Genomic DNA, 26,196 nt, shown 5'->3' with positions numbered 1-26,196 from the left:
TTGCTATTGGCTCTTGCCTCTTTTCCTGACTATTTATACTTACAGATGAACTCTTTAGTCTTGCAGTGCAAGATGACCAACTTCCTTGGCAGTCAGTGCCTTTTAATGATAACCACCTTTTCTTTTATTTTCTCAAGGGTCTTCTCTCTGTAGGTTCTATTTTAAAATGACAATGCACTTCAAAGTGTAAAATACAGAAGTAATAGAATTCTCTCATGGAAGGTTAAGTTACACTAATTGTTTTTTAAAACCCTTTCATCTAGGGTCAAGGTTATTTAGAGACATGAGTATGCAATATTTTTCATTTTTGACTCAATTGCTTTGAAATTTAGAGGAGATAAGAAATGCAAGTTAATTTGTATGTGTATTTTGTAAGTATATTTCATATCTGCAAACCTGATTGGCCAGTGCTAGTTATAAAAGACACCTTATTTGATGAGGGAAGGAATTAATTACTAAACCGGTGTCAATCTGTAATGTGACAGCTACAAAGTACTGAATACCATCTCCTAGAGTAAACTGTCCATCTAGTTTTCTCTTCCTACCTTGCTAGTGTGTGCAGAATCCAAGAGAAGATACAAAGACTGACATGCTGGAAAACAAACCATCTGGATTTGCCCTGTAGAAAATTTTGCTCTCCTGTGTAAGCCTATGAACAGAAGTAATGAATTAGAAATCCTTGTCACATGGCCAAATCACTTGAACTAGCATCAAAACTTGAAACTTGCCGACAGATTTCCGCCAGGAAGCAAGGGAGATCCTCAAATCATTTGTGTATCAGGCTCGGCTGGTAATCAGAACATCTCTCCAGGCAGCTTTAGACAAATTTTAAATCAAAACCTTAATTACTGAGAATACTGTGATTAAAGCTGAGAGGTACTTTGAAGGAGATAATGGGAGGTGTGTGTAGGTGGGGTAGGGAGAAAGGTTGTAGGCATTCATCAAAAGCTAATGAATGTGTAACTTTATTAAGACCAAGGCATGTTTTATTTAGTCTGAATGCACCTTTCATTCGGTATTGAGGAAAACTAGCAATTTTCACACCAAAGAATACTTAATAAAAGTGAAAACTGTCCAGTGGTGGATAAGCAAGACACTTGGGGTTTTTTGTCATCTCCCTTGTCTAGCATGAATTCCATAAAACAGACACTGATAACACTGGTATCAGGAGTCAGTTCTGTGCTCTTGAACACGTTGACTGCTATTATCTCACTTAGAGGAGTATGCAGCCTTACAGCATCGGGCTTGTGGCAGTCTTGGTCAATAAGCTACATTGTTTTTTTCCCATTTATTCCTACTTTTAGTCAAGAATCTCTTCCAGGAACAGTGTGTGAAGAGAGGGTATAATCTGTTTTTACTTCATGAGGAGACATCTCATTATGATACACAGAAATTTTTTCTTACAATTTGTTATTGCAAAGAGAAAGGCAGGCAGCTATGCAGTTCTAAATTTGAAGAACTCAATGCCTTCGTCCACTGTAACAGCTTCAAACACGTTGCACTTGTTCTGTACTAGATTGTTTGAACTTATCTGTGGTTCCTGACCTACAGCTTACTTGTTCCTACATCACTGTTCACATTGCAAGCAGAAATTACATAAGGTTTCACAAAAGACAAGCTCTTGATCAGTACCGGTCTTGACCTTTGGCTGGTGCAGAGTTGTACTAGTAAATAGATAATTCCATTTCTTTGGACTCTCCAGTTTGGTTTTGTTTTTCTATAGTAAAGCTAAAAAGGAATTAAATGATCCTTGGTACCTATGCAAAGCCTGAGGAAAAGAAATTGAAATATGTAATATTTTAATACCTTTTAGTCTCTGAAATACCATCAGATATGCTTTGATATCCAATGTAAAGTCTTAAATGTTCAATTTACCTTATAAAACAAAGTTAGTGATATAGAATAATATGTACTTTGTAGTGTGTCTTGTTAAACAAGCCCTATTATTGCTACCCTAATTATAGGATGCTCAACTTTCACATTCTGTGAAAAGTACTATGTGTGAACAAAAAATAAAGCTATGGTGCTGACACATATGTTGAAATGGAATATATTTAACATATGCTAGCATATGGTAGAGTTTTTCTGTGTTTCAGAATGAAAGGTTGACCGTCCATCATTATTCTTGTCTTCTGGGAATAAATTGCATGGCTCAGGCCTGTTGTCTCTAAAATCTGCCTCTACATACATGCATGTTGTTGCTGTTTGACAGTTTCATATATCTGTGTTGAGAAATCATGGCCATGGTTTGGAATGGCAATTGAAAAAAATTCTGTAACTAGTTGCAAAGGTGGGTTTTTGAGTATTTGCCAGTTCTGTTAGGAATAATGGAAAAAAAGTTCTTTAAGTCATTGGGGACATTGGCATGTGAAAGTGAAAAGCAAGTACATACATAATACATGACTAAAACTACTATCCTTTCACTAAAAAAAAAAATTAAAATACCTTTCTTACAGTACCAGTGGGATTTCTGCAGATTAGCTGCGTATTTTTACATTTAGAACTATAACTATCAGGGTCCTGTATCTGTATCCATCATTAGGGGTATTATTTGTTAAAATTGACTTCTACTTACTGGAAATTTGCTGGCTGAGGCATTGTGGAGTGGCATTTCGGCATGCTGGATGTCATGGATCATGCTTTGTTATCTTTTCACATGAAAGCTGCAACTTCTGTATATAAGAGACTGCCAAACTGATGGTTACATTGTCTTGTAATTGCTGTCAGCTTCTTTGACTATACATTAAAAGTCATTGTATGAGCAGGCTGCTCAGCTAAGATTGAGATACTACCTATAGAGCATGTTCCTCAATCTACTGCATTCAGGTTATAAACTTTTAACATAAAATTACTTAGTTTTCAGAATGTGGTATTCAAGATACTACCCTGGGAACAATTAATGTTGGCATCTAGCATCTTCTACAGTGACATTTCCTCTAAACACACTTTCTTCTAAGTATGCATGTCTATATTTAGTTTGGTTTCTCAAACTCATTCATCAAACTTGGGAGGCTTTCTTCATACTTAATTTTTGACCACACCAAAATTTTGACCACTGTAGTTAATGGCCTTTTAAACAGTCATATTCATGTAAAGGTACTGCTGAACTTACATATTCAACATATCACAACCGCTATTTTGATACACAGTGAAGAATGTACCATATTAAGCTGCATGAGAATTTGTATGTGGCTATGTGGTAAAGAAAAACCCTCCTGCTTAAAATCCAAGCTTGTTTAAGAGTATATTGGTGGTCGATACCCCTTTGCCTTTTTAAAAATTCATTATAAAACAAAAGATGTAATAAAAATAATTTGGGTTGCTTGTAAGCTAGAGTGTTTTTTTCAGTAGCGAGCACGTCAGAAAACAGGCTTTTCTATTCCAAGTTTAAAACCTTTATTGCATTTGTAACCACTTATTTTGAATGCAGGAGGAGTTGTAAAGCTGGATTTTAGTAGTATTATTATTTTTATTAAAGAATTACTGAAGCATGGCCTTTTTCCCTTTTCACCTGTGAAACAGAAGTCTCTTGAGTTATATCCCTGGTAGTCTGGAAGTGATGACAAAGTCGTCATAGAAAAAATACAAAATTCCTTTTAGCAAGTTACTAATTTAATTACATAATGAAATGCTAAGGGCTGACTAGTAGAAGCTGTACTTCAGGAAAATCAAAAGGCAGCAGCAGTATTAAAGGTAACAGACTTTTTTTCTTGAATTATGCCTGACCCGAAGGCTGCCTCCTTTTAAACCTGTTGTATGGGGGTTTTGTAGTCCTGAGTCTCTAGTGTATCGTCTTTGAAATCCTACCTGCATACGTTTTCTTTAAGTAAAATGTGTTTAGTTCACTTTGACTGTAGTGAAGAATGGAATGTAGTTGGGTACATAATAACACAGTTAGCTTAGTTATGTATGGGAATGTGAATTTTACAAGATAATGTTTTCCTTAAATTTTATATAAGATTTGACAAACACTTCTTATTTGAAGTAATTTATTGCAAAAGTCTTTTCACTTAACAGTCTGAAGAACACTAACTTCCAAGACCAGAATGATTTTATATTGAAGGACAGAAAAATTTAGGTGCCCGAGGACCTTAAGAATTACTGTAAAGCAGTATTAGTCTTTCAGAAAATATTATTGATATGTATCTGATGCAATACATCTTTTAGATAGGTTTATTTCATACATACCGTTGTTTTTATTGGCTACATGCTGATTATATCCAGTATATATTGGATAGATTTCTGCATGTGCTCAATATGAATTTGCAGCTTGGAGCTGATTTTAACACTACTAAGACATGGTTTCCTATGTAACGTGAAAAGTAGCCGAGACCTTTGACTATGATTAACTCTGATAGCAAAACTTGATTATATGTCATTTGGTTTTGAGAGCTGTTAAATAGTTAAGTGTTTATTGAGCTAATTAGATATGGGAATAACTGATTTAACAAAATACTTCTTTAATACCATTAAAGACACTGGAAGCTATAGACTGGAGGAGTGTAATCAAAGCCATGCTAGTAGAAAACAACTTGTATTTTACTTCCATTTGTTTTTCTGTCAGCTCCCTTTGAGGAAAAAAAAAAAACACAAACTTAAAATCAACAGGCAAAAGAATCTAAATTACCTTGGAATGGGAGGAAAGTAGAATGAAAAAGTATATATCAAGGGAGTCTTGAATCATTGCCTGAACATCTGTGTATAAACAAATCTTTTATAAATGAAAATTCTTTATCTGAATGGCAATTGACTCATCTTAATCAGTACCGTGGTAGAAACTGTCTTTCTGCAAAATTATTCCTAAGCTTTTGTTAGGTTGGAAGCACAGAGTATTAATTGTGTTACAACTTGACTAGGCTACAGCTCACAGCTGCTTGTATCTGGCATTTGCATAGAAGTTTTGTAAGGCTTGGGGGGCAATTCATACTGAGTTGTTTTGAGGTATTGACAAAATTGTCTGCAAATATCTATGTTTCACTTAGTCTAGCAAAGTAGTGAAAGAAGTGAATGGTTTAAATAAATCTCTCTAACCTGAAAGTTTTTCCACACTTAGCAGAACACAGTGAGAGACAAGTTACTGAACTAGGTGAGACTTTTTTAGCAGAGTATGGGCATTCTTACGTACAGTTAAATGATTTCATAAAACTTTATTAACTCTGCAAGAGAAGATTAGTGTTGAGTGTTATCTAATAATATAAAAACGAAGGAGTTGATTCTTGTGAGATTCCAAAAATGATAGATTTGGTGATCTTCATGATGCGCGATGAAGGGCAGCTAGTGGTGTTGCAGACTTTATCACCATTCTCATTTATCAGCACCACTAAACTCTTCCTGTATTCTAGGTTTTTCTAGGCTATAACCTTAACCTATTGGGCTGCCCTTCAGTGGATGATTTCATGTTTGATACGTGGCTAGACTTTTTTTTGAACTTTCTTAAGAAACAATGTTGTAATATTATAAGCTTGCTTACCAGAAATAATTTGTGTTCAGGGTTGTGTTTTGGCTGTGTTTGCTGAGCATCATGAAGCTGTACTTGGATTTCTTTGTGGGAGAGATCATACATTTGAGGCTCATGGGGATTTCCCTGTCCTGTATGAAGACTGAGTCTACTTAAATCTGGGAATGGAGGCTGGATCTGTTAATTTAGGGATGAAAGCAGCATGCCTGTGTGTTTCCCAAGCATTTATCAGTTCTTGGCAGCTCTTGGTTCTCCATAGTTTTGGGGGGGGGGCAGCTGGCAGGCAGAGTACAGATGGTTGTTTATCATCCTGGATATAGCTCCTTAGGGTCAGATTTAGCCATTTTATCGAGACTGATAGGAAGGCTCTTTTGCACGGAGCAAAAGAATCACCACAAAATAAGATAACCGCTGTTGCTGAAACGAAATACTTAAATTACTAATTGAACATCTAAAAGACAAAGATATTTGACTTTCTACTAGCTTATTGTTTTACAGATAGAGACGTGTAATAATCTGTAGTGTTTCATTGTAGCAATATACTAAATTCCTTTTCAACTTGGAAAAGTCAACTGTATGATAACAGTTACAAATTGTAATTCCCAAAATGTCTGAGTGGTTTGCCATTTAAACTTGGTTTTAGATGCTGACAGTTTTCCACTTTTCTCAGATCTGCTGGTTCTGTGTTAACCTTTGTCTTGCTTAGACTTGAATTAAAACAGATGTTAGTCGTCACAGATTACCCTTTTGCTAGATATGGCTTACAATATATTAAGGATATGAATGAAATTCAGGCAGCTGGGTAGATGTTCATGGGTATATAGTGGGACTGTATCCTTACTTCACAGTTTCTACAGTTATAGTTGAAGACTTTATTGTTGATCTTTACACTTTTCAGATACAGAGAGGGATTTATTGACAGTTACACATTTTTATTAGACTTTTCTGTGAATAATTCATGGCTTCTGTCTGCTAATTATTCACATTTTTCACATCTTTTTGGGCAGTAAATGGGAGGTCTTTTGATGAATGTAGGACTCACTGAAGTGCATGCATACTGTGAATATCTCTTAAAAAACCCATGCGTTTAAAACTTGTAACAATCAGTTTGAAGAAAGTGTTGAGTACTTCCATGAAAGGATGCAAACTTATTCAAATGTTTGTTACGGCCAGGTACACAGATCTCTCTTTCTGTTAAAGAAAACTTGTTACTCTTAGAGTAGCAGAACGCTTCACTTGGCAATGCCCAGTCCTGAGCTTGCTTGGAGACTGTTTAACTTAATAGAATCTGACATTCTACATAAATTACCTGATTTGATTGTTAAGTGCCACAAACTCACTATGGAACACACAGTATTCATGCGTGCTTGATGAATTTGTTAATGTGAGTAATTCTTGAATATAATGCGGATCATAAATCAATTTAGTACTATATTGTTACAAGACAACTAAAATCTTGTCCTCCAGCTTTCATATCCTGAAATGAATAAAACATTAGGTTGGTTTTGGGTCTTGAAAGTAAAATCTGCAGAACAGTGACTTCATTCAGGCCATAGCTCGCGTGTGCCTGAGAGAATGGAATAGCTGGCAGCTGAAGTAACAGAAAGACTGGCTGTAGGAAAACAATGGGAACATCAAATTCTTGGTTTCATTAGAAGATGTTATAGAATTATGTAGAAAACTTGTTGACAGTGTGTGGGGTCAGTACAAGGAGGAGGTGCCTGGTTGTTACAAAAATGTCATGAATTTGCAATGGAGTTGCTGGGAAGCACCAGGGTGTTTTCATGTGTGAAGAACTAATATTTCTGGGGAATGAACTTGTGCAAACTTGTGCACAGTAGTGTAGAGAGTAATCCAAAATAATTTATGGAGCAGTTATATTCTCATAGCAAGAGCTATGGGAGATTTTTACTTCTTGAGTCTTTGTAGGATCGTGAATGACTCTTTCGCTCTCTCAACTTTTTCTTTTGGTCCTCTTTCACAAACTTCTCCCATGTTTCATAAGTTATACTGATTTTCCTTGCTTTGACATACACTTCTTAGTTTTCTAGGGAGATCTTCTCTGGCTGTCTTTTTCCATCTTGGTTCTTGCTGACTTTCTGAATGGTCATGTGCTTTTATAAATAATTACAATAAAAGGAGGGTTAATTTCCATGGTGCCTCATTTGTCCTCTGAAAAGATGACGAGATGCTGTGACAGTGCACTAAACTGAGTTTCGGTTTCTACCAACACTTTGTATCATTCACAACCTTCATGTAAATATAGAAACACTGGAGTTAAAATGGTGTTGCAACTGGGAGACTTGAATAATTCAAGCAAGGAAGATAAAGTGAGGCATAAGGCAGTCAATGACAGACTTCCCATGCTAGTAATTAATTAACAGTTAAAGTAATGTAATGTGCAGAAGGCAATCTGAAAATGAAGAAAAAATCCAAAAGCAAAAATATAAAATATTTCCTAAGAGTCAGGGTGACTGGTGAATTTGCAGTATTTACTTGCTTTGATGTTACTGGAACATGAACTCTGGATGTAGTAGCTTTTGAAGAGATGTGGGAAGCGTGAAGAGGTCTGGAGAGTAGATACTGATGTTGCCCTCAGACTTGGCTAGGGGTTTCTGTAGGAAATTTGTAGATATGACATGAAGAATGAGTAAGAATTAAAGGTTAAGTTTAATTGGTGTCTCAACTAGAAATTTTGAAATCCCTTTTAATTCCTGACAGAAGTAAAATAAGCAATGTAATTATGAACAAAGTGATCTGGCTTTTATGCGTTGTTTTGCATGTATGCTGGTGGTGGTTTTCCATGCACAAATAGAAAGAATTTTTCTTCAAAAGCAAAGAACAGCCTGTCAATTGAACACCTTTATCTCATGTGTGGACAGTGAGAGCACAGAAGCTAAATGTTTGGAGATTATACTTACTATGTAAACTATGAAGATATTTTTTTCTGTAGTTAATAAGTCTGGGACAGGTGTTACTTTTTTTCCCCCAATCTTTCCCTACTATTCTGACCATGTGTTGTGGCACAAGGTTGATATCACTGTTTCCAGTGAGGAGAAGGTTTCATGGAGGCAGAAAATAATTGGATGATCTGGTGTACAGTTATTTAATTATTTGGAGGGGTTTTTTTGAAATTTCTTTTGTTTAGTGTTGGTATGGTAGTGGTTTTCTTTGGGGGTTTTGGGGTTTTTTTTTAACACTATTGATGAGATTTCTTTACAGAAATTGCCTTCTAGCTTGATAGCCAGTAAAATCAGGGCCCAGTGTTATGAATGAAAAGCTGAAAACTGGTTTTTCTGTTCTCCTGCCCTCTCTTGATATAGTCGATGTTGAATCATCTCTGTGGTCTGGAGCTCTGGGAACAGTTCCCAGAATCCTGTCCAAAGCATGGGTATGGTCTCCTAGTTCTGTGGTTTTTTCTTTTTCAGCTCCCATGTTTGTCCATGTCAAAATGCCAGTTTCTTTTCTATCCATATGATCTTTAAACTCTGGACGACAGATCGTGATGTTTGGGCCTAGATAAACTTTTTTTTTCTCAGTAAGTGTGATCATGTACCTTAATTTATTGGTCCTTAGTGTTTCTGCTGTGGTGGTACTTGGAAGTGTAAGGAAAGAAGTGCTGAAAGCACCTTGTCCATTCTGTGGGAAAGCTGCTGTTCACTGTTCACAACTGCATGTTTGTCTTTCGTAAGGAAGAAGTAGTTTTTTGAAAGATGGGACCCCTAGCACATTAATACAAAATCTGTCACCACTTGTGTACAGTTTGGAATATTTTTATAAATGATTATCCAGAATGTTTAGTCCTGCAGCCGTACAGAAACAATTAATGCTTCCTTGGCTGTCAGGCGTCGCTGAAGGATTGGAATGCCAAACCACATTTAGCCAACTGTCTGAATCAACCTGAAGTACCTGAATAATTTAATTGATCCACTTGACAGAGTTATTTGGGAGCCATTTAAAATATGCAGTACTACTGATTTCAAATGCTCCACATATTTCCAACCATATGTATTCAAGGAAATCTAATATTTAGGTTGCTGGGGTTCTTGGGGGATATTTTATTTTAACTAGCTTGCTGAACCAACAAAACATACTGTAATTTATAACTTGAAGAACTAAAAGCTATTAGTTGACAAAGAAATTTAAGATTCAGAATACATTTTAATAGATAAAAGTATAGGTTGTTTTCTGTTGGTAATACATGATGTATTCACTCTCCATCTAGTGAGTAAGTGAGCTTCAAGTGACCAAGCAGTCTTTGAGGTGGTTTTGAAACGATCATTTATGTTTCAAATTGACACACTGGAATTGAATGTTCGTGTAAATTTTGACTGACAAAAAGACCTAGAACTTAAATCTGTTAACTCATGCTGACTCATATCATTAATCAGAAAAGGTCTTAAGATAAGCTGTATTACAAGCCAAAGTAAGTGATAAATTTTATAGTTATTAATGCAGTTTGAAATACTGAAGCTAATCTGGAAACTAGTCAATATGTTGTGAGGAGACAAGGGTATTACCAATGCCAAAATTGTTTTTTGCAGCCTGACTTGTGGAATTTTTCAGTATCCAGCCTTTTAAATTATAAGTTTGATTTAGCTTGAAATGCACTTTCTGGAATAGTTAATTTGGAATTAAAATTAACCTTTTCTTTAAAACAAGCACACAACTCACCCAGTTCTCCATTTCTGAGAAAAATCAGATACTTTGAATTTGCCGTGTCTTCTGTATACACCTGAAGAAATAAATGGTTTGAAGGGAAAAACACATTTCCTATTGATTATGTGTTTTGGTTCTCAAGGAAGTCTGGTTTTATTTGGTCACTGCAGGCTTCAGACCTATTTGCGGTCTAATTGAATACGTGTTTTGTACTTACAGTAGGAGAATCTACTAGTTAGAATAAAGTGTAATAGTTTTAAATTAGTCATATATGGACTATTACTTGTGTTACTATTAAATCCACTCTCAACTGGCTGGTTTTGCAAGTTGGAGTATTAAGTATAGTGAATTTGACTAGATGATGCTGTACTACCAGTCTTGCCAGATGCAGAAACTGGCAAGAATGGCATTTTGAGTTTTTTTTTCAGATCCTGGCCTTCCGCAATAGCGGGATACTCGATTTTTCCCGTGTCTTCCTTGGAGCACCACGTAATAGATGGGGAAGTGTTTGCAGGGGCACCACTGGGAGGGAATATTCGGGTTCCCCTGTCAGCAGTATCATTCTTTATGTTAGGCTATAGTGCATAGGTGTTCAAATACTCAGGTTACATTTGCTGCTCAAAAAGTTGTTTATAGTGACCCTTAGGAAAGAAGCAACAGAAGGGATATAAACGTTGCATGGGCAACAGCAGCAGGCTGACAGGCAGTGAGTCTTGCCTTACTGACTAGTTAAATAAGGCTCCTTTATTGCAAGAGGAGGAAAAGATAAAATCAAGCTGAACATTTAAAGGAAAAAAAATGAAGCAAATTTGAAGACCCTCAAAATGTCAAATAATTTGTCACACATATTAATCTGTTAGCTCATAAATGTCAGTTCTTGTAAAAAGCCTTTCCAGCTTATCCTTGGATCTGAGTTTCCAGAACATTTCAGGGCTTATAGCTGGGCTTCAGAGTTAAACTGATTTTTATTTTTTTCCCTCAGATTTTTAAACAGAACTGTGAATCAGGCATCGCTTGTAATTTTTGCTGCTCTCCTGACCTTGAAAAAGAATCTGTGCTCCTGTGAGAGGCATCTTGAAGGGTGGTTGGCAATCATGGAATCAACTAGGAAAGCATTTTATTTACTTCAGTTACCTGCCATGAAAGCTAAGCCTTTAAGAAAGAACTGTTTCAGCTTTCTTTGTTTCCTCACAGCTGAGTCACTGAATTCACCAGCTTGCTTTTAGGGACCCTTTTTCCCCCTCCTGTTAACTTTGAGGTCATTTTGTCTTCATCTAGAGAAACAACTGACCAGTCTGTGCCTCCATCCCATTTTGTTCCTGCTTCTCTAGCGTGTTTCAAGAGCAAGCTTTTGAACTCTCAATGGCAGACCATACTTTTTGTTAACAGTATTTTATAGACTAGTCCATCTAATACTGCAGTGGTTTGTTTTTCTGGGCTCTTCAGAACTGCTGCCAAACATTCTTTCCCACCATTTTAACCTGTGGTCAGTGATGTCTGAAACTGTGGGCCACTTCTACAGGCCTCACAAATTGTGTTGCAAATAACCGAGCTCTCATATATGTGATCTAGGTGCATGAGATCAAGTCTGCGCTTCTAATAGCACATGGTCTGTGGGCCCTCACCTCAAAAAAAAAAGGGGTGGGTGTGTGTGAACATAGCTATTCCTGCCAAAATTTTACTAACCACATGGTTTCATAGTGACTATCTTTATAGGAACTTACTTTCAATATACTATATATATATATTTTCAATAATTCTGCATTTTTAGCGGTGAAATTTATTACCTACACAGTATCATTAAATATAGAAACTAATGGGTTCTTGTTAATTTGAAGATGCAGTGAGCTTAGGTATTGATAATAACAGTAGTGGGAAAAGTGCCCAAAGAATGTGATGCAGAGTTCCAACTTAGTTAACCACTATCGTGTATATATTAAATTAATTGTAAGATCGTTTTCATTCCCTGATGAGCTGTGTTCTGGGTAATGTGCACTCCCATATTTGCTTCTAAAACCCTGATAAATGCAATCTGTTGGAATGTTTTTAAGACAATAGCTATTTAATGAATAGCTTGTGTGTACAGGAGAAAAGAATAAGCTTGATTGCTTACAATCTGACATTTGAAAAAGCATTTTTTTAGATCTCTTGTATTTGCATATCTAATTGCTATGTAATCAAAACTAAGTGAACTGTAGCTACTTGAAACCAAAAAAATGAAAGGCAATCATCTTTACAGGGAGAAATATCCCACTCATATGCAAGACTGTCTGAATATTAGAATTATATTCTTCTTGTGTTTAATTATAGGTGTCTGACTGAGCGGTAAATTTATGCCTGTGTATTAAAGGAGTGAATGTGACCCTGAAACATCAGCTTTCCTTTGTTGAAGCAAAGCATTGGCATTGAGAGAACTTAACAGTGTTGTGTATTTTAGTGATAAGGGATTGTGCCAGAATAGCTGTTAATTACCTGCTTTGTTTGATACGGAAAGTAGTGGTTCCACACTTTTCTTCCCACCAGTGACAGTACTCAATTAAAACTTGTATTAAACAGTGATAAAGCCCTCGTTTATCTGGTGAGGAAGACGTGAGGTGAAGAAAATTAACAGGATTTTTTCAGCTGTTAGGAGGCAGCTTTGGTTTTTTGGTTCCCCCCCCATGAATGTAGTGACAGTAAAGAAAAACGAGTTTTGTCTTTTTGATGTGGTGGGGTTTGGTGTGTGTTTGTTTTTTAATTCTTTGATACTTTAATCTTGCACGTAGCCAATATTAGTAAAAACGAATAAAAAATCCTTAACTATAATGTTGAAGTTATACATTCAGGAAGATGCTTGCATTGTCCTGTTACATGTCATTCCTCTGTGTGAAGTATCTGTTCCCATGGGTACTAATTTCATGTTTTCTTTTTTAAGTTTTATTTCATTACTTACATGTCAGAAAAAGAGGGTTATAAAAGTTAAATTTGTCAGATCTTTTCTATTCCAAATATTTGAAGCATGTTTTCTAATGTAGTTGGTTTTCTCAGCTTCTGCTAGTATCTGTTATTTTATAAAGAAATGTCCTCAGATCTGATTTTGTAAGATTATGTAGTCGGCTTGATATTTTCCTCTTAGATTTCTTAAGTATATGACAAACCTGAATGCAGTATTTTGGGTGGGGACTCTTCAGTCTGATACAGGATTCTTTGAAGTAGCAGCTCTTTTTTGCTTATCTAAACGGAAATAACAGGGAGGAATAAGGCAAGGAAGTTAATGAAGAGAGACTTGGTAATCTGTGTGGATCTTTGTTTCCTTGAGGTAGCAATGCTGAATAATAGTCTAAAACTTTAAATTATAAAATACATCAGTAGACAATAAGAAAAGGTAAAGTTTTTGTTAAGTAACACTTGAATGCTTTTTCATTCCTCTGAAGAACTTAAGGAATAGCTTGGTTGCTTTACTTACCAAGTTTGGAAGGTCTGTGTTCAACAAGCTTGAACAGCTCTATTCTGGAATGAAAGCTGATTGATTGATGCTGGACTAATTTGGCCAAAAATGTGAAACAGTAAGTGAAAAGGAGTAATTATTCTAACAGCTTTACAGCGTGTACACAAAATTCTTTTGAAGATCTCAATGGATATGGCAATGAATGGTAATTCCACTAGAATTCCAGAGCTTCAATTGATAGGTGAATAGAGGTTACATGTAGAAAGTGAGATTGGTGACCTGCAGTAATTAGGTACAATTAATAAACTTTTTTAATAAGGCATATTGCACTTACTGAATGGTTAGGGGTCGTGACTAGTTTTAGATATAATCTTAGAATTAAACAAAACCCAAAACTAATTGCAGATAAAATGATTCCTTAAAAGGCTTTGAAAGGTGTGGAAAACTTGAAAGATTTTTTTGTTTCATTGAAAACCTAAACAGTGTCATTGTTAAAGAGCGGAAAGCTAGCTTTTGTTTCTTAGTGGAACTTTGTAACCTCACAGGATGCAAGCAAACTGCAGTGAAAAGTCAGGTTAAAAAAGTAAAAAAGTTTTAGTTACATGAATTTTTCAAGATTTACAAAAAGAAAACTGTAGAATGCCTTACTTAGACCTCATAAACGGCATATTTTTGAAGTAATCTGTTTTTCTTTTGAAGTAAATGTTTTTCTGGACATATTAAGTGAAAATTTAATGGAAGTATTTAATTGTATATAATTAGCAATAAACTTTCACATGACTATTGATTACATTTTCTTTAAATAAGTCATAAAGTAATTAAATGTAAATTTGTTCCTACTCGCCACACAATTCTGCTTTCATACAAAGTAAACAGTGATAAGTGTTAAATAAGAATTTGATAAAGGTGTTTTATGATCTGGCATTTTAAAGTGGAATGATCTCTGTCCATTTCTTCAACTGTTTTTTCCAATTTTATTTCTTCTGCTCTGTGAAAAAAGTGGAATATGAATTTGAGATGCATTTAGGTTAGTAGAATTATTTCAGGACATATCAGTGCTGCAATATGGTATTAGTGTAACTGTTAGCTCATCTGTGTAGGATTAGCTTCTGCAGTGACTAGACAGTTTTCTATGATCAGACATGCTCATTGAATAGTCATTTCACTTTATTAGGTGAGCGTTGCAACCCACACTGTCAAGTCACAGATAGCTTTTCTAGTACTGAAGCTGGTTTGTTGAGGCTTACTTAAACTTTTATGTATTTAGTATGAAAGCCCAACTTCAGATAAATTAAGGACTACATTCTTCCAGAGCGAATAGTTTTAAATGGATATATTGTACTTTTTGTTCTGTGTAAAGCAAAGATGAGTCTATCATATTTTCTGTTTAAATTAAATTATTCTGATTATATTTCACTGATGTTGGTGACTTGAAAATACTTAAAGTTTTTTGAGAATTTTCTTTATTATGCATTTCAGTTAGATTTTTGAGGAACTTTCATGTATTTTCTTTTAGAGAAATTTCCTAGTTCCATATACAACATTTAAAAACAATGGTGTGATACTCAGTTCTGAATAGGTATTAATCTGCTTTTGATGAATTGTCACATAATCTTTACATGCAGATCTTTTTGCAGAGGGGAAAATTTCTATTTTGAAATTATTTGCAGTGTTAAAATGTGGAAAAGTAAAGGAACTTTTTCTGCTTTATCAGTTGCCTTTCCTGTAGAGCCTTTTTGCATGAGCAGGCTTTCCCTTTACATTCTTCACTGTTGTAGGATTTGCAGTTCCTTTTGGGGAAATTTCAGTATATCTGACTGCGCTAGAGTGAGGTTCCTAAGTCTAAGACTGAGTGGAAATCCTCTTTTCCAGACTCATTTTTTTTTTTCCCATTAGAAAAATGCCAGCTGGAATTAACAAATCAGGTAATTTTCTGCACTCACCCCATTGACAGTTTGTCTTGAATTTCATTTTTAAGTTGGACAGACATGTGTGAATTCATACACTTATTCAAATAACAAAATCTCACTATCTTGGTAACCTTTGAAAAAAAAAAACCTCAAATATCTTCTACCAGGAAGCTTTAGGACATGAAAAATCTAGAGGCTAAGAGTTGACTTTCTTCTCTATGTATAGTCGTCTATAAGAACGCTGTTAGGCATCCTGATGACAAGGTTTACAGACCTTGTGAGGAAAATTCAGCCCCTTTATCCCCCCCCCCCCCCCCCCATCTGAGTTGATGGTGCTTTTCATTCGAAATATATATATACACATGTATATATATATATGATAAACATGCTTTTTTCTCTCTGATGAAAACAGTGGTGCTGAAAGAATGTCATAAAACTTGTTTTTATTGCAGATGTACACAATTAATCATAATTTCCAGCAGGCTCAGAGCCTGCCTATGGTAGGATCAGGAACTAAAACACTGAAAACATGAATGGTATTTTATTTATAGTTGGGACCTGCAGAGCATGTCTCACACTTACACTTCCACCTTTTAGCAGCATAACAATGTACTTCCATGCATCTGGTATTTGAGGTATTCTCTTTACTGAGGTCATTCTGAGCAGAACTACATCAGATTTTGAAGTAGATAGGGGTGATATTGATGTTCTTTATCTTCTCTCACCCTTTCATTAGCCATTTGGATAGTTGAGAGAAGAATGTAGTTTTCTTACGGGTTATAAATTCAAAGTTTGCCGTGAAGAAAGTAAGGAGAATTTACCAGTAGCCCTTGGAATGTCTGTGCCTCAAAGCTATTTTTTTTTTTAATCAGATTGAGTGATTCAGAATTCTTCTCAAGAAAATGTGAATAATCCAAATAGAAGTAACCTTTAATTCCATATATTAGCAGATTCAAGTTATTAAAACCTTGGATATGGTTTAAACTAATTTGTAATGACCACTGTCAAAGAAGTTATTTTTCTGTTGAAAAGTAATGGCCTATGATATATTGGAGGCCAGATTAGATGATCCTGACTATTCCTTCTGGTCAAAGTCTCTGAAATCAGAAAAAAAATGACTTGGAGTTAAGCTTAGTTATAAAAAGAAGGATATAACAGTAAGATATACTGAATAAAATTTCAATATAGTATAATGGAACATTGAATTTATCAAAGTTTTATAAAAATCACAGAAACTTTCATTCTCCTTATGTACACTGTGTGCGTATACTACTGAAGTACGTAACAATTCTACAATCAGGTTGCATTTAAAAGGGTGTTTTTTTCCCCCATATCTGGCATTGTGCATCATGGATTTTATATATTCCTATATGTTAAAATGAAAATAGTTTCTTGATGAGAATCAGGCTAAAATTTTGGGGCTCTGGTATGGCTTGACTAGATACAGTCTTAGAGAACTAAAATTTTTTAACTGTGTAGGTTGTTTTTTTTTTTTTTTTTTTATGTGGGTTTTTTTTTGGCTTTTTGTTGTATTGCTTTGGCCATAATGGGAATAGGGCACTTCTGTAGTAGCCAATGCCTCATAAATCCTGAATTCAAGAAGAGTATTCAGGAACAAGTTGTAATGATTAGATTACTGGGCTTTTGCTGTGTGTCTTGTTACTGGCCTTAGCTTAGAAAAACTTAGTTTAGACAGGCTTAGCAGGGTTTTGGGAGATTTTTTTTTGTTTGTTTTAAGAAAAGAAGTAAAGTATGTTCACTTGTGTGACAAGTTTGAGAGTGTCTTGAAGGATTTTTAAAGAGAAAAAAAGGAAGTGAGGCATGATTGCATTATATAGGCAACAGGAAATGAAATTCTGCAGCAAGTTTGAGATTAACATCAGGCCTGAGAGATCAGGAGAAAACCAAGAATAAGGTATTAAGTCTCCACAAAATAGTGACAACAGTAGTGGAAGGCATTTGTTTCTAAACATATTTATAAATGCTGATTTATCTCTGATTTTTACAAGTACGTTTTCTATGATGATAAATAGTTTCTTGCTTTCTGCAACTGAGAAGAGTAATTTTTATATATCTCAAACTAGATATTTTTACACTGGTTTGAATTCCAGTCTGTTCACTGTGTCTTCAAACCAGCGGTTACAGTGGTTATAGTGTTAAGAGCTACATAATTGCTTGGAGGTGGGAGTGAATATTAGGATATACAGAACTTGTAAAATACATGGATTTCAGTATCCTGGGATGGCTTGGCTAACAGAACTGTGTGTGTCTACATACCCAAAAAAAACCCCAAACAAACAAGAAACCCTCCAAAACCCCCCAAAAAACCCACGTTTCCCTTACAGGAGGGAAACATTTGAAATGCACAAATGAAAAGCTCAGTATGGAGCTGTGTGTACTAGTTATTCCTGTATTCCTGTGCCTGGAGTTTCAGATATATGTGCTTATTTAGAGTTAATTCAGCTGCTTTTGGGACTCTCGGTGAATATATACGGTGCAAACTTTATTCCTTAGTTTAATTCTTTGTTTTCTTAGTGCCTGTACTTTTGTATGTATATGGGGAAAAATTGTTTGCATGCCTGTGTTTTTTAATCTGTGTGGCATTTTTATGTAATATTTGATTATCAAATTTAAGAATTCATTCATTGTTATCTTAAGAACAAAGAAATGGTATAACACTTCCTGCCTAAGGTGAGGCAGTGTTTTAGAACTCTTAATAGGTACATTATCTTGGATGTTGTGTTATGTTAGAGAAAGCTGTTAAAACAGTTTATATATTCAAGTGTCCCAATAAAAACATTTCACATCTTGCTTTGAGACACCTGATGTCTCAAAGATGATAGCTTTTTTTTTAAGTGCTTTGTTCATACATTGATTTTCTGTGTGTTTTATTCTGATGATCTGTTTTCTTCATGGAAGGTGAGCTGTGCCTACCTTTTACTTTGCAGCTGCAATGCATCCCTTTCTTGCCTTGTGGAGCTTCAGTGCTGGTGTGTTAAAGAGTTGTATGTTGTCTACTAAGTCAGTTGAGTCACTAAAATTTTATTGCAGTTGGTTTCAGACTTTATTATCCTCATTACAAGAATGTGATGTTCTACTTAGAAAAGTGGGATACATTTTATTAATCCTGCCTGCAGGGTAAGGTTTGGAGGTGGAACAAGGAAGATGCAGAGGTTACACTGTATGCTTGGCTGAGCATGGCTTGCACTGAAAACCTTGAGTAGTACTTTAGTTTCTTAAATAGTTAAAACATATTTTACTAACAGAGGAGAAAAAAAAATCCAACTATCAGCAACTCTTTCTGATATTTTTTTCTGACTTTTCTGAGCACTTTTTAGTGAAGATGCCTTTTCCTGAGACCATGTGGTTTTGCAGCAAGAATTTTGGGTAGATGGTCTCGGCATTTTTACTAAATTACAGCAGAAGATACATTTGTTTCATATTTCTGTGTGTTACTGTGGAGAATAGCTTTGAAACTGGTAGTTGGGATACTTTGATTTAATTTTCAGTTCTTCTCAAAAATCTTTCAGTCACTATTTCTGTTCCCTAATGTTTAAATGAGATTTAATGCTTTGTATTGAAATAGTTGCTTAGGTAGAAGGGGTATCAGGATGAGTAGTTGCATGGGTAGGATAAGTTGCATAGCAAAAAGTTCATTAAAAATGTTACTTGAAGTAAGATTTATTTTTTTTACATTCATGTATTTGGTAGTCTTAAAGTGAACTTGACGTGGTATAAGTACACTTTTATTTAAATGGGTGGTATAATGAGTATTGAAATAAAGACAGATGTCCTTAAATCAGAATTTAATTCAAAGGGTCTTTACTACATTTTTGTTAAATTATGCAGGATTGAAAAGGCTCATGCACTCAAGCAGAGTAATGCCTGAGCTCTGTAAGTTAATCATAGTACGAGTCCTCAAAGGAGAAAATCTTACTATCACAAATTATTGAAGGTTTTCTGTGAGTGTTATGGCTCTATGTTTAGATTGATCTAATGGTCAGTTCCTATTAAAAGCCTTAGGACATCTATTTCCACTGTTTCATGTGCATCCTTGGAAGTCAGTTGAGTTTGTGAGTTTTTTTTAAATTGGCCACTGCACAATTGTCTGAACAGCAGAGGCAGCTCAGGGGAAGTAGCAGAGTCAGTCACTATTTTCAGTGATAGCTAGTTGTTAAATAAACTTAATTTGTAGAGTTAAACTTCATTTTCACATACCATGATATGATATAAATGAGTGTCTGCATTAAACTGTTCTTACTTTAATTCTTGGTATGCTATTTTGCCATTAATTTTACCCAGTAAAGTAAGACATTTTAGTTGGAACAGGATCCTTGTTCAACAAAAAGTAGAAAACATCATACTTTTGTGATTTTTTTCTTCATAGCTTTGAAATAATCTTGTGTATGATCCTGGATTCCTGTGCTTTGTAGACCTCTAGGTTACTTTTCTGAACTGAACTTGATTTTCTTAATTTTAACTTATTTTCAAATACTTTGTTTTCATATATTAAAGATGATTTTTTTTCCTTTTATAAAAAAAACCCAAAACATTCTCTACTTATGGTTCATATGTGGAAGGAAAAAAAAAAAAAACCAAACCAAAAAACCCGGCATCAAAGCACATGCACCCACCCTCCAAAAAACCAAACATCACGAACAACAAAAAACCAAAAACGACCCACCTTTGAATTCTGACACTGGAACATTTAATCCAGTGCCAGTACTGTTTGAGTCAGTGCCTGCTGCGTGTTGCAGCTGGAGAAGCAACGTAATTGTCCATAATGCACAGAGAGCTAAGTGGATAAACAGACCTAGGGTAAAAGATGCCTAGGTCTTTGGCCTACTCTTGTGCAGAATTCACGTTACCTAAGTTACCTAGCATTGTCCCTGAAACAAATCCTTATTAAACTGTGTCTTGTGACACCAGGTGTTCCTATCTGAATATATCAAACTAAAATACTTACTTGTTGGAGAAGGGTGTTGAGGTTTCTCATGCTGGCTTAGCATTTCAGCAAGAACACACTCCATGTATGCAATGATATGGAACTTCAGCCAGTTCACTGATTTGGCTTAAAACATTGACTACAACCCTGTGCTGGTTGAGCATAGTGTATCTATGAGAGATAATGTGAAGGCAATGCAACTTCTCATAAGTGTTTTAAGTATGTACTTTAATGTACTTTGGATATATTTTTCTTGGCTCTAGGCATCCTGCTTTTGTTTGTCTTGAAGACTGCATGTTTTTCATTAGCAACACTTCCCTGTTTACCAAAAAAATTGGGACTTTCCTCTTTCATATAAAGTAATTACATAGTTGAAGTGTGGGCAGAAGGAATAAAGGGGCTTAAAACCAATTTTTGAATGGATTACATGGTACTATCTTACCTTGTTTAAAAATAATGAGGTATTATGGTAGCCCCAACAGTAATGGGTGTTAGTTAAATGAACTATCCTCTTTGCTCATTTTTTCTAAATCAGCCTCATGCTATCAGATAAAATGCACTTTTCTAAAAAAAAAACAAACCAAAGATTGCAGCAGCTTTCATGTTCTGATAACTGCATCTCTATCTCATATGTACAAACTGTCTTACGGGCATGTTGGTAGCGTAAGAGAGTCATATTTGTCTCCCTTTTTATAGCTAGCTAGCTCTTTTTTTTTTCCCCACTTTCCCATTTGCAAAGAACTTCTCAAAATTGTTTTTCTACTTATTTTGCTATTTTGAAACATAAAGAGGCCCTGAAAAGGACTTGAGCTTTTTTTCTGATAGCTTTTTATCTTAAAATTTTAAAATATGACCTCAATCAAATTTCTAACTGATTTTTTGTTTGTTTGTTTCTTTTAAGCAAATCACCAGTAGTGATAGTGCAAGAATACTCTGGAAAGGGATTTTGTATTATTCATCAGTCAAATGAAGTAGATCTTGGAGGTGGGGGTTAGGGGGAGAAAACTGAAGTTTGTTCTTTGTTCTGTGCCTTAGCTTCTGTGGATTCTTGCATTGTTTTCCCTTAACCAGGTTGTCTTATTTTATGGCTTCTTGGGATTTCGATCTCAAGTGTAAACAAGAAGGAAAACATTGTGTCCATCACAGGATAAAATAAAAACCCTAATTCCAACTCTTCATGCCTCTCTTAAACATCTTAAAGAAGCAAAATAGGGCACAAGCCCAATTTTTTTTTGCTTTTCAGGTCTCCTTTAAGAGCAGAGAAAACCATGATCCAGCAGTTTTGGAGGTAGAGGCAAGTAAATGTTTTACTACTTGTAAACATTCCGATAAGTTTTTGCAAATCACCTATAATTTGAGGTTGAAAAAGAATCTCAACCTCCCCTTCCCTAAATGGTGGATTTGCTTTGTATGCTTGATGTGAGGAAGAAATATCTTTAAACTTTTGTTGATTATAGACAGGCTTCACCTCAGTTACATGCTGTTACAATACCCAATTGGTGTAGAAGTTTACAAGTTTAACATTAGTAAGATTTTTGTGATAATAGTTGTTGATTATTTTTTTTCTTTTGAACCTATCTTCAAAATGTAGACTCTGATGGGTGATTCATCACAGTGATTTTATTGGGATTTTTTAAGAAAAGTGGCTAGTATTTGCTATTTCCAACTATGGATGTTCAAATCAGGTCTTCAGCATTCTCACTAAGGGCAGTTCAACAACCTCTTATGGACTGGGTCTAAACCTGTAATTATTTCTGTGCTGGGGACATTTCTGAAAGTTCATGTTGAGTTTTTCCAGAAGGCATCACCAGGTTCTTAAATTAGTGTTCTTGCTCTTTTCTGGAGGCTATATTGGAGGTACAGGAAAGAACTATCCATCAGTATAGCTGAAGTTTTAAAAAATCAGTGGGGGTCTGAGTGTTACTGCTCATCAGAAAATTCGACTCCTTCAGGTATCTCACGTTGCAGTTCCAGGGCTGCTCTTAGGACAATTTAAGTCAACACTTGCTGTTCAGTACCACTTGCACAGCCCTGGCTGGGTATACTTTCTCCATTCCTTGTGGCAGTTCAGTGGCTATGATGACCTGCTTCAGTGCTAAGTCAGCTGAAGACTAAAGCTGGAAACTTCCTGTAGCTTTTGAGAACCATGAACTGGATTGCAAGCACTTTAGTACATCAAGGTGGGACTAGCAGCGCCGATTTAGAATAGCTTAAGCCACTGTGGGACTGCAGGCTTTAGACAAAGTGCAGTAGTGGTTCTTGAATTAGTTGAACTGGATTCCTGTGGCTTCTTGGTGTGCTGTGTAGATGATGCTTTTTACATCTTCACATGATAAATACAGGGTCCCAACTTTTTTTTTTTTTAACACACACAATAGGGAACATACAGGTTTGAAATACCTGTTTTCTCTACCACTATTGAACTTTTTAATGTGTTTAATCTTATTTAAAGATGCAGACATATGAAACAGATCAGAATTTTTTGACTGTGAATCATACTAGATGGGTGCTAGCTGAGAACTAGGAAGCATAATGGTGAAATTGTACGCTTGTTGAAATATCAGAGCTGGTTTTTGGGAAGGGCTGGAATTTTTCAGTGTTTTTTCTGTCTTCCTGTTCAAACACAGTGAAGTAAGTAGTGAAGTTCATTTGTAACACGTCTGGATGAATTCTGAAGTCACGATAACAGTGCAAAGATAAAATGTAATAGTGAATACTTAAAGACGATTTAGTTTTGGCAGCCTACCATTGTAACATGAAGAATAATAATGACAATTAGCATGCTGATGCTGTTTATTCTTACCATGTTTCTATGAGTGCTTTGTAAAAAGCTGCCTTCAAACCTATTTAGTTAGGAAACTAGTTTGAGTGTTTTGTTTTTTTTTTACCTTCCTCTTCCTTATCATCAATAAAGAAACAATTAGCATTGTTTCATAACAATAAAGGATTATATGTATTTGGGACAGTTTTGCTCAACTAGCCCTTTGCAAGTGGGGGGAAATATGCTGTTCCCTGTTCAGAGGGTTACAATGGAGACAAGAGAGAAGCTAGATTTTGGTCAGCTAATGGGAGAGTGAGTTCAGTGGGATAAAAGATTTTGCTTTTATCAGTTAATAAGCAGCAGTTAATAAGCTGCATTGATCCAAATTAATACCTGTGTTAGAGAAGTTAGAGAAGGGAAAGGAAGGTGGCCAGGTCAGGAAATGGGAGGTCAGCACCTGTTGGTTGGCAGTAAATCTTTGTTGTTTGTTGGAAGTGTGTTTTGAACAAAGGGATTATGGTTGTGCTTTGCTGGATAGTAGGAAACATTTAGAATGAAGTCACCTTTCTTCTAGCTATCTCTCTAGGATGTGAGCAGAGCGTGTAATTATTTTTGTCCTCAATTTGTGCACAATGCTGCCTTATTTTCTAAGATGGATGAAACCACTGTAGAATGTAAGAAAGGCATGCACGTACTGACCTTTTCTTCCCAGCCATACCATCTTACTTTGGATGTTGTTACTCAGAAGTATTTTAATTTAAACTGTAAAACTTTGGTTTCATATTTGTGTGGGCAGAGAAGTATGCCATCTAAAATCATGTGTAATGGGCATTTTAACAAAGTAAGTTTGGAACTTGTCTTCTGGAGAGTAGAAGCATTAATTTTTGTAATATCTTTTTGCATGTTTCTGATAATGTACTGGAATCCTTTAAAAATTAGTTTAAATGTCTTCAGACTTGGTTAACCCATCAAGGATTTACTTGGCTTCTGTGGCTTCACACTTAATGACATTCTGTGTGGTTCTTTTAAGCTGTCCAGTATTTATTCATAGTATTTCTCTCTTCATTAATTTTAGCTGAAGGAAACGGCTAGATCTACCTGTGCTTCACTTTGGGCACTGTATTGAAAAAACAGAACTTGAAATTTTGCCTAATTAAATAAGTCTTAATTTTTCATATTAGTGACTTTCAATGGAGCTATGATAATTTGGTTAATTGTAGTTTTTATTCAGTTTGCGCGCTTAATTTTACTCAATCTTGCACATGAAAATGGTAGCAGATTGACTATTTAATGAGATTTTTTAAAAAAAAATACATTCTGTTAGTGAATGTATGTTTTACCAAAACCTGCAGGATTCAAAAAGTTCATGAGAAACTAGATGTCTTTTTGGAAGGATAATACTGTCTCCTAAACAGCAGCTGTAGGACTGCTGATTGGATCTGATCTTGAAGGATGCATATCTAGATGTTCTCTCCTAAGGCCAGTGTACATATATGCAGTATAAATACTGTGATATTTGACTTCGAATTGAAATTATGAATAGCTTTCACTTTCTTTTGTGTTTGTGTAATGAGCAAGGGTTGTGTTACACTTTATTTTCAAATTTAAAATGGTCAGATTTTTTTTTTTCCATAATTACTCCTTTACGGAAATGTTATTTCAATTATTTCACTTAAAATTACTTTTTTCTGTTAAATATTTTCACAAGGTTTTTATTTTAAACGTGTTGCGTGCATACTATATCAAAAAACTGATGATAGTGTGTCATATTTTAAATGAACTGAATAATTTGCAGTTTTCTGCTCATTAAGTGTAGAAAGCAAATGAATTCCAAACCCTGACCTTAAGCACATATTCATTGAAGGACCAGAGAGCTCTTTGTGAAAACCACCAGAGAGTACTGATGGGTTGCAATGTTCTAATTCCTATGAATCATTATAGTAGCACTGCTGAAGAGAAATACCCACTGGCTTACTGATGTATTTTTTTATTTTTTTTTTAATCACTGGATTGATGTCACCTGAGAGGTAAAGGGGAATGCTGATCCTGAAGATCCATCGTATCTGTACTGTAGGAAAGGCTTCCCTAATATATTATCAGCAGTATTCTTAAAAGCCATTTAATATCGGTGCCAAGCTGGCACTCAGCCAGTGCTTTAACTGGCATGACTATTACTACATTTTAATCTAGCCTTGAGAACACATGCCACATGCTGGATACTCCACATTCTGCAGTTTTCATCATCATCATTGATAAAATTGTTACGTGGAATTAGTCTTAAAGAAGGTTTGGAAGAGCAGTCGCATTTTGAGTTATCTAGGTAGTAAACTCGGGTGTGTCAAATCCAATATAATTGTAGCAAGAATTTGAGGCAACTGCTGCAATAAAACAATGTTAATTACAGATTGTGTGCAAGGTTTCAGTCATAAATACATGGAAAGTTTGTGTGCTGAGATCATTTGAGGCACCAGTTCTGAATTCTTTCAAGGACTCAACTTTAGTTCAATAGCTAATATTTCTTGTTAGCTCTGTACTCTGTGACATATTTGAGGAGTTCTCTGTGGGTTCTAAAACAGAATTTTATTTTTAAAGTAGAAGTTAAAGTTATATTTGATTTGCATTAGTATCTTGTCTTTGTTTTGTCTTGAACTGTTGTCTGTGCTATTTGTTTGCAAATAAATTTGTTTTCTAATGGCTGCAACTGAATAAGTATGGAAAGAACAGAACTATTTCAGGAGGAGGGAGTAAAATGATTAAAACCCAAAGATACATAAATGTGTGCTTGTGTAATCACCATCAGATTAAATTATTACAGTTCTAGGGGAAACTTGCTGGTTTAGTAGCTTAGAGAACAAATAAGAGAATAGAGGATAAAATATAAGGTTAGATTGCTATTATTAAATGTGTTAAAATCTAACATTTAGCAATAATGCTGTATCAAATACTATAGAAATGTTATGTTTCCTGTTCTACTCGGTACTGTACTGCTAATTGTAGTTTACTGTTGAATAAATCGTGGGCGACAACATACTATGC

General features: G+C 35.3%; 1 protein-coding gene across 8 annotated transcripts in view; it reads left to right on the top strand.

Annotated features, from left to right (window-relative positions):
- QKI (QKI, KH domain containing RNA binding) overlaps positions 1 to 26,196 on the top strand; it is a 159,735-nt gene that overhangs the window by 67,937 nt on the left and 65,602 nt on the right. For 5 of the 8 annotated variants that reach the window (XR_013928645.1, XM_080390571.1, XM_080390570.1 and 2 more), the window contains exon 4: positions 21,643 to 21,693. The exons of the other annotated variants lie outside the window; for them this stretch is intronic. Coding sequence is in view for 4 of the 5 variants with exons in the window: in XM_080390571.1 (XP_080246697.1) it covers positions 21,643 to 21,693 (51 nt within the window). In the remaining variant the exon portion in view is untranslated. The remainder of the gene's footprint in view (positions 1 to 21,642; positions 21,694 to 26,196) is intronic. 8 annotated transcript variants of the gene reach the window in all.

Source organism: Falco punctatus, assembly GCF_963210335.1.
Source record: "Falco punctatus genome assembly, chromosome: 5".
Taxonomy (NCBI): Eukaryota; Metazoa; Chordata; class Aves; order Falconiformes; family Falconidae; genus Falco; species Falco punctatus.
This window is presented reverse-complemented; position numbering and strand designations above follow the sequence as displayed.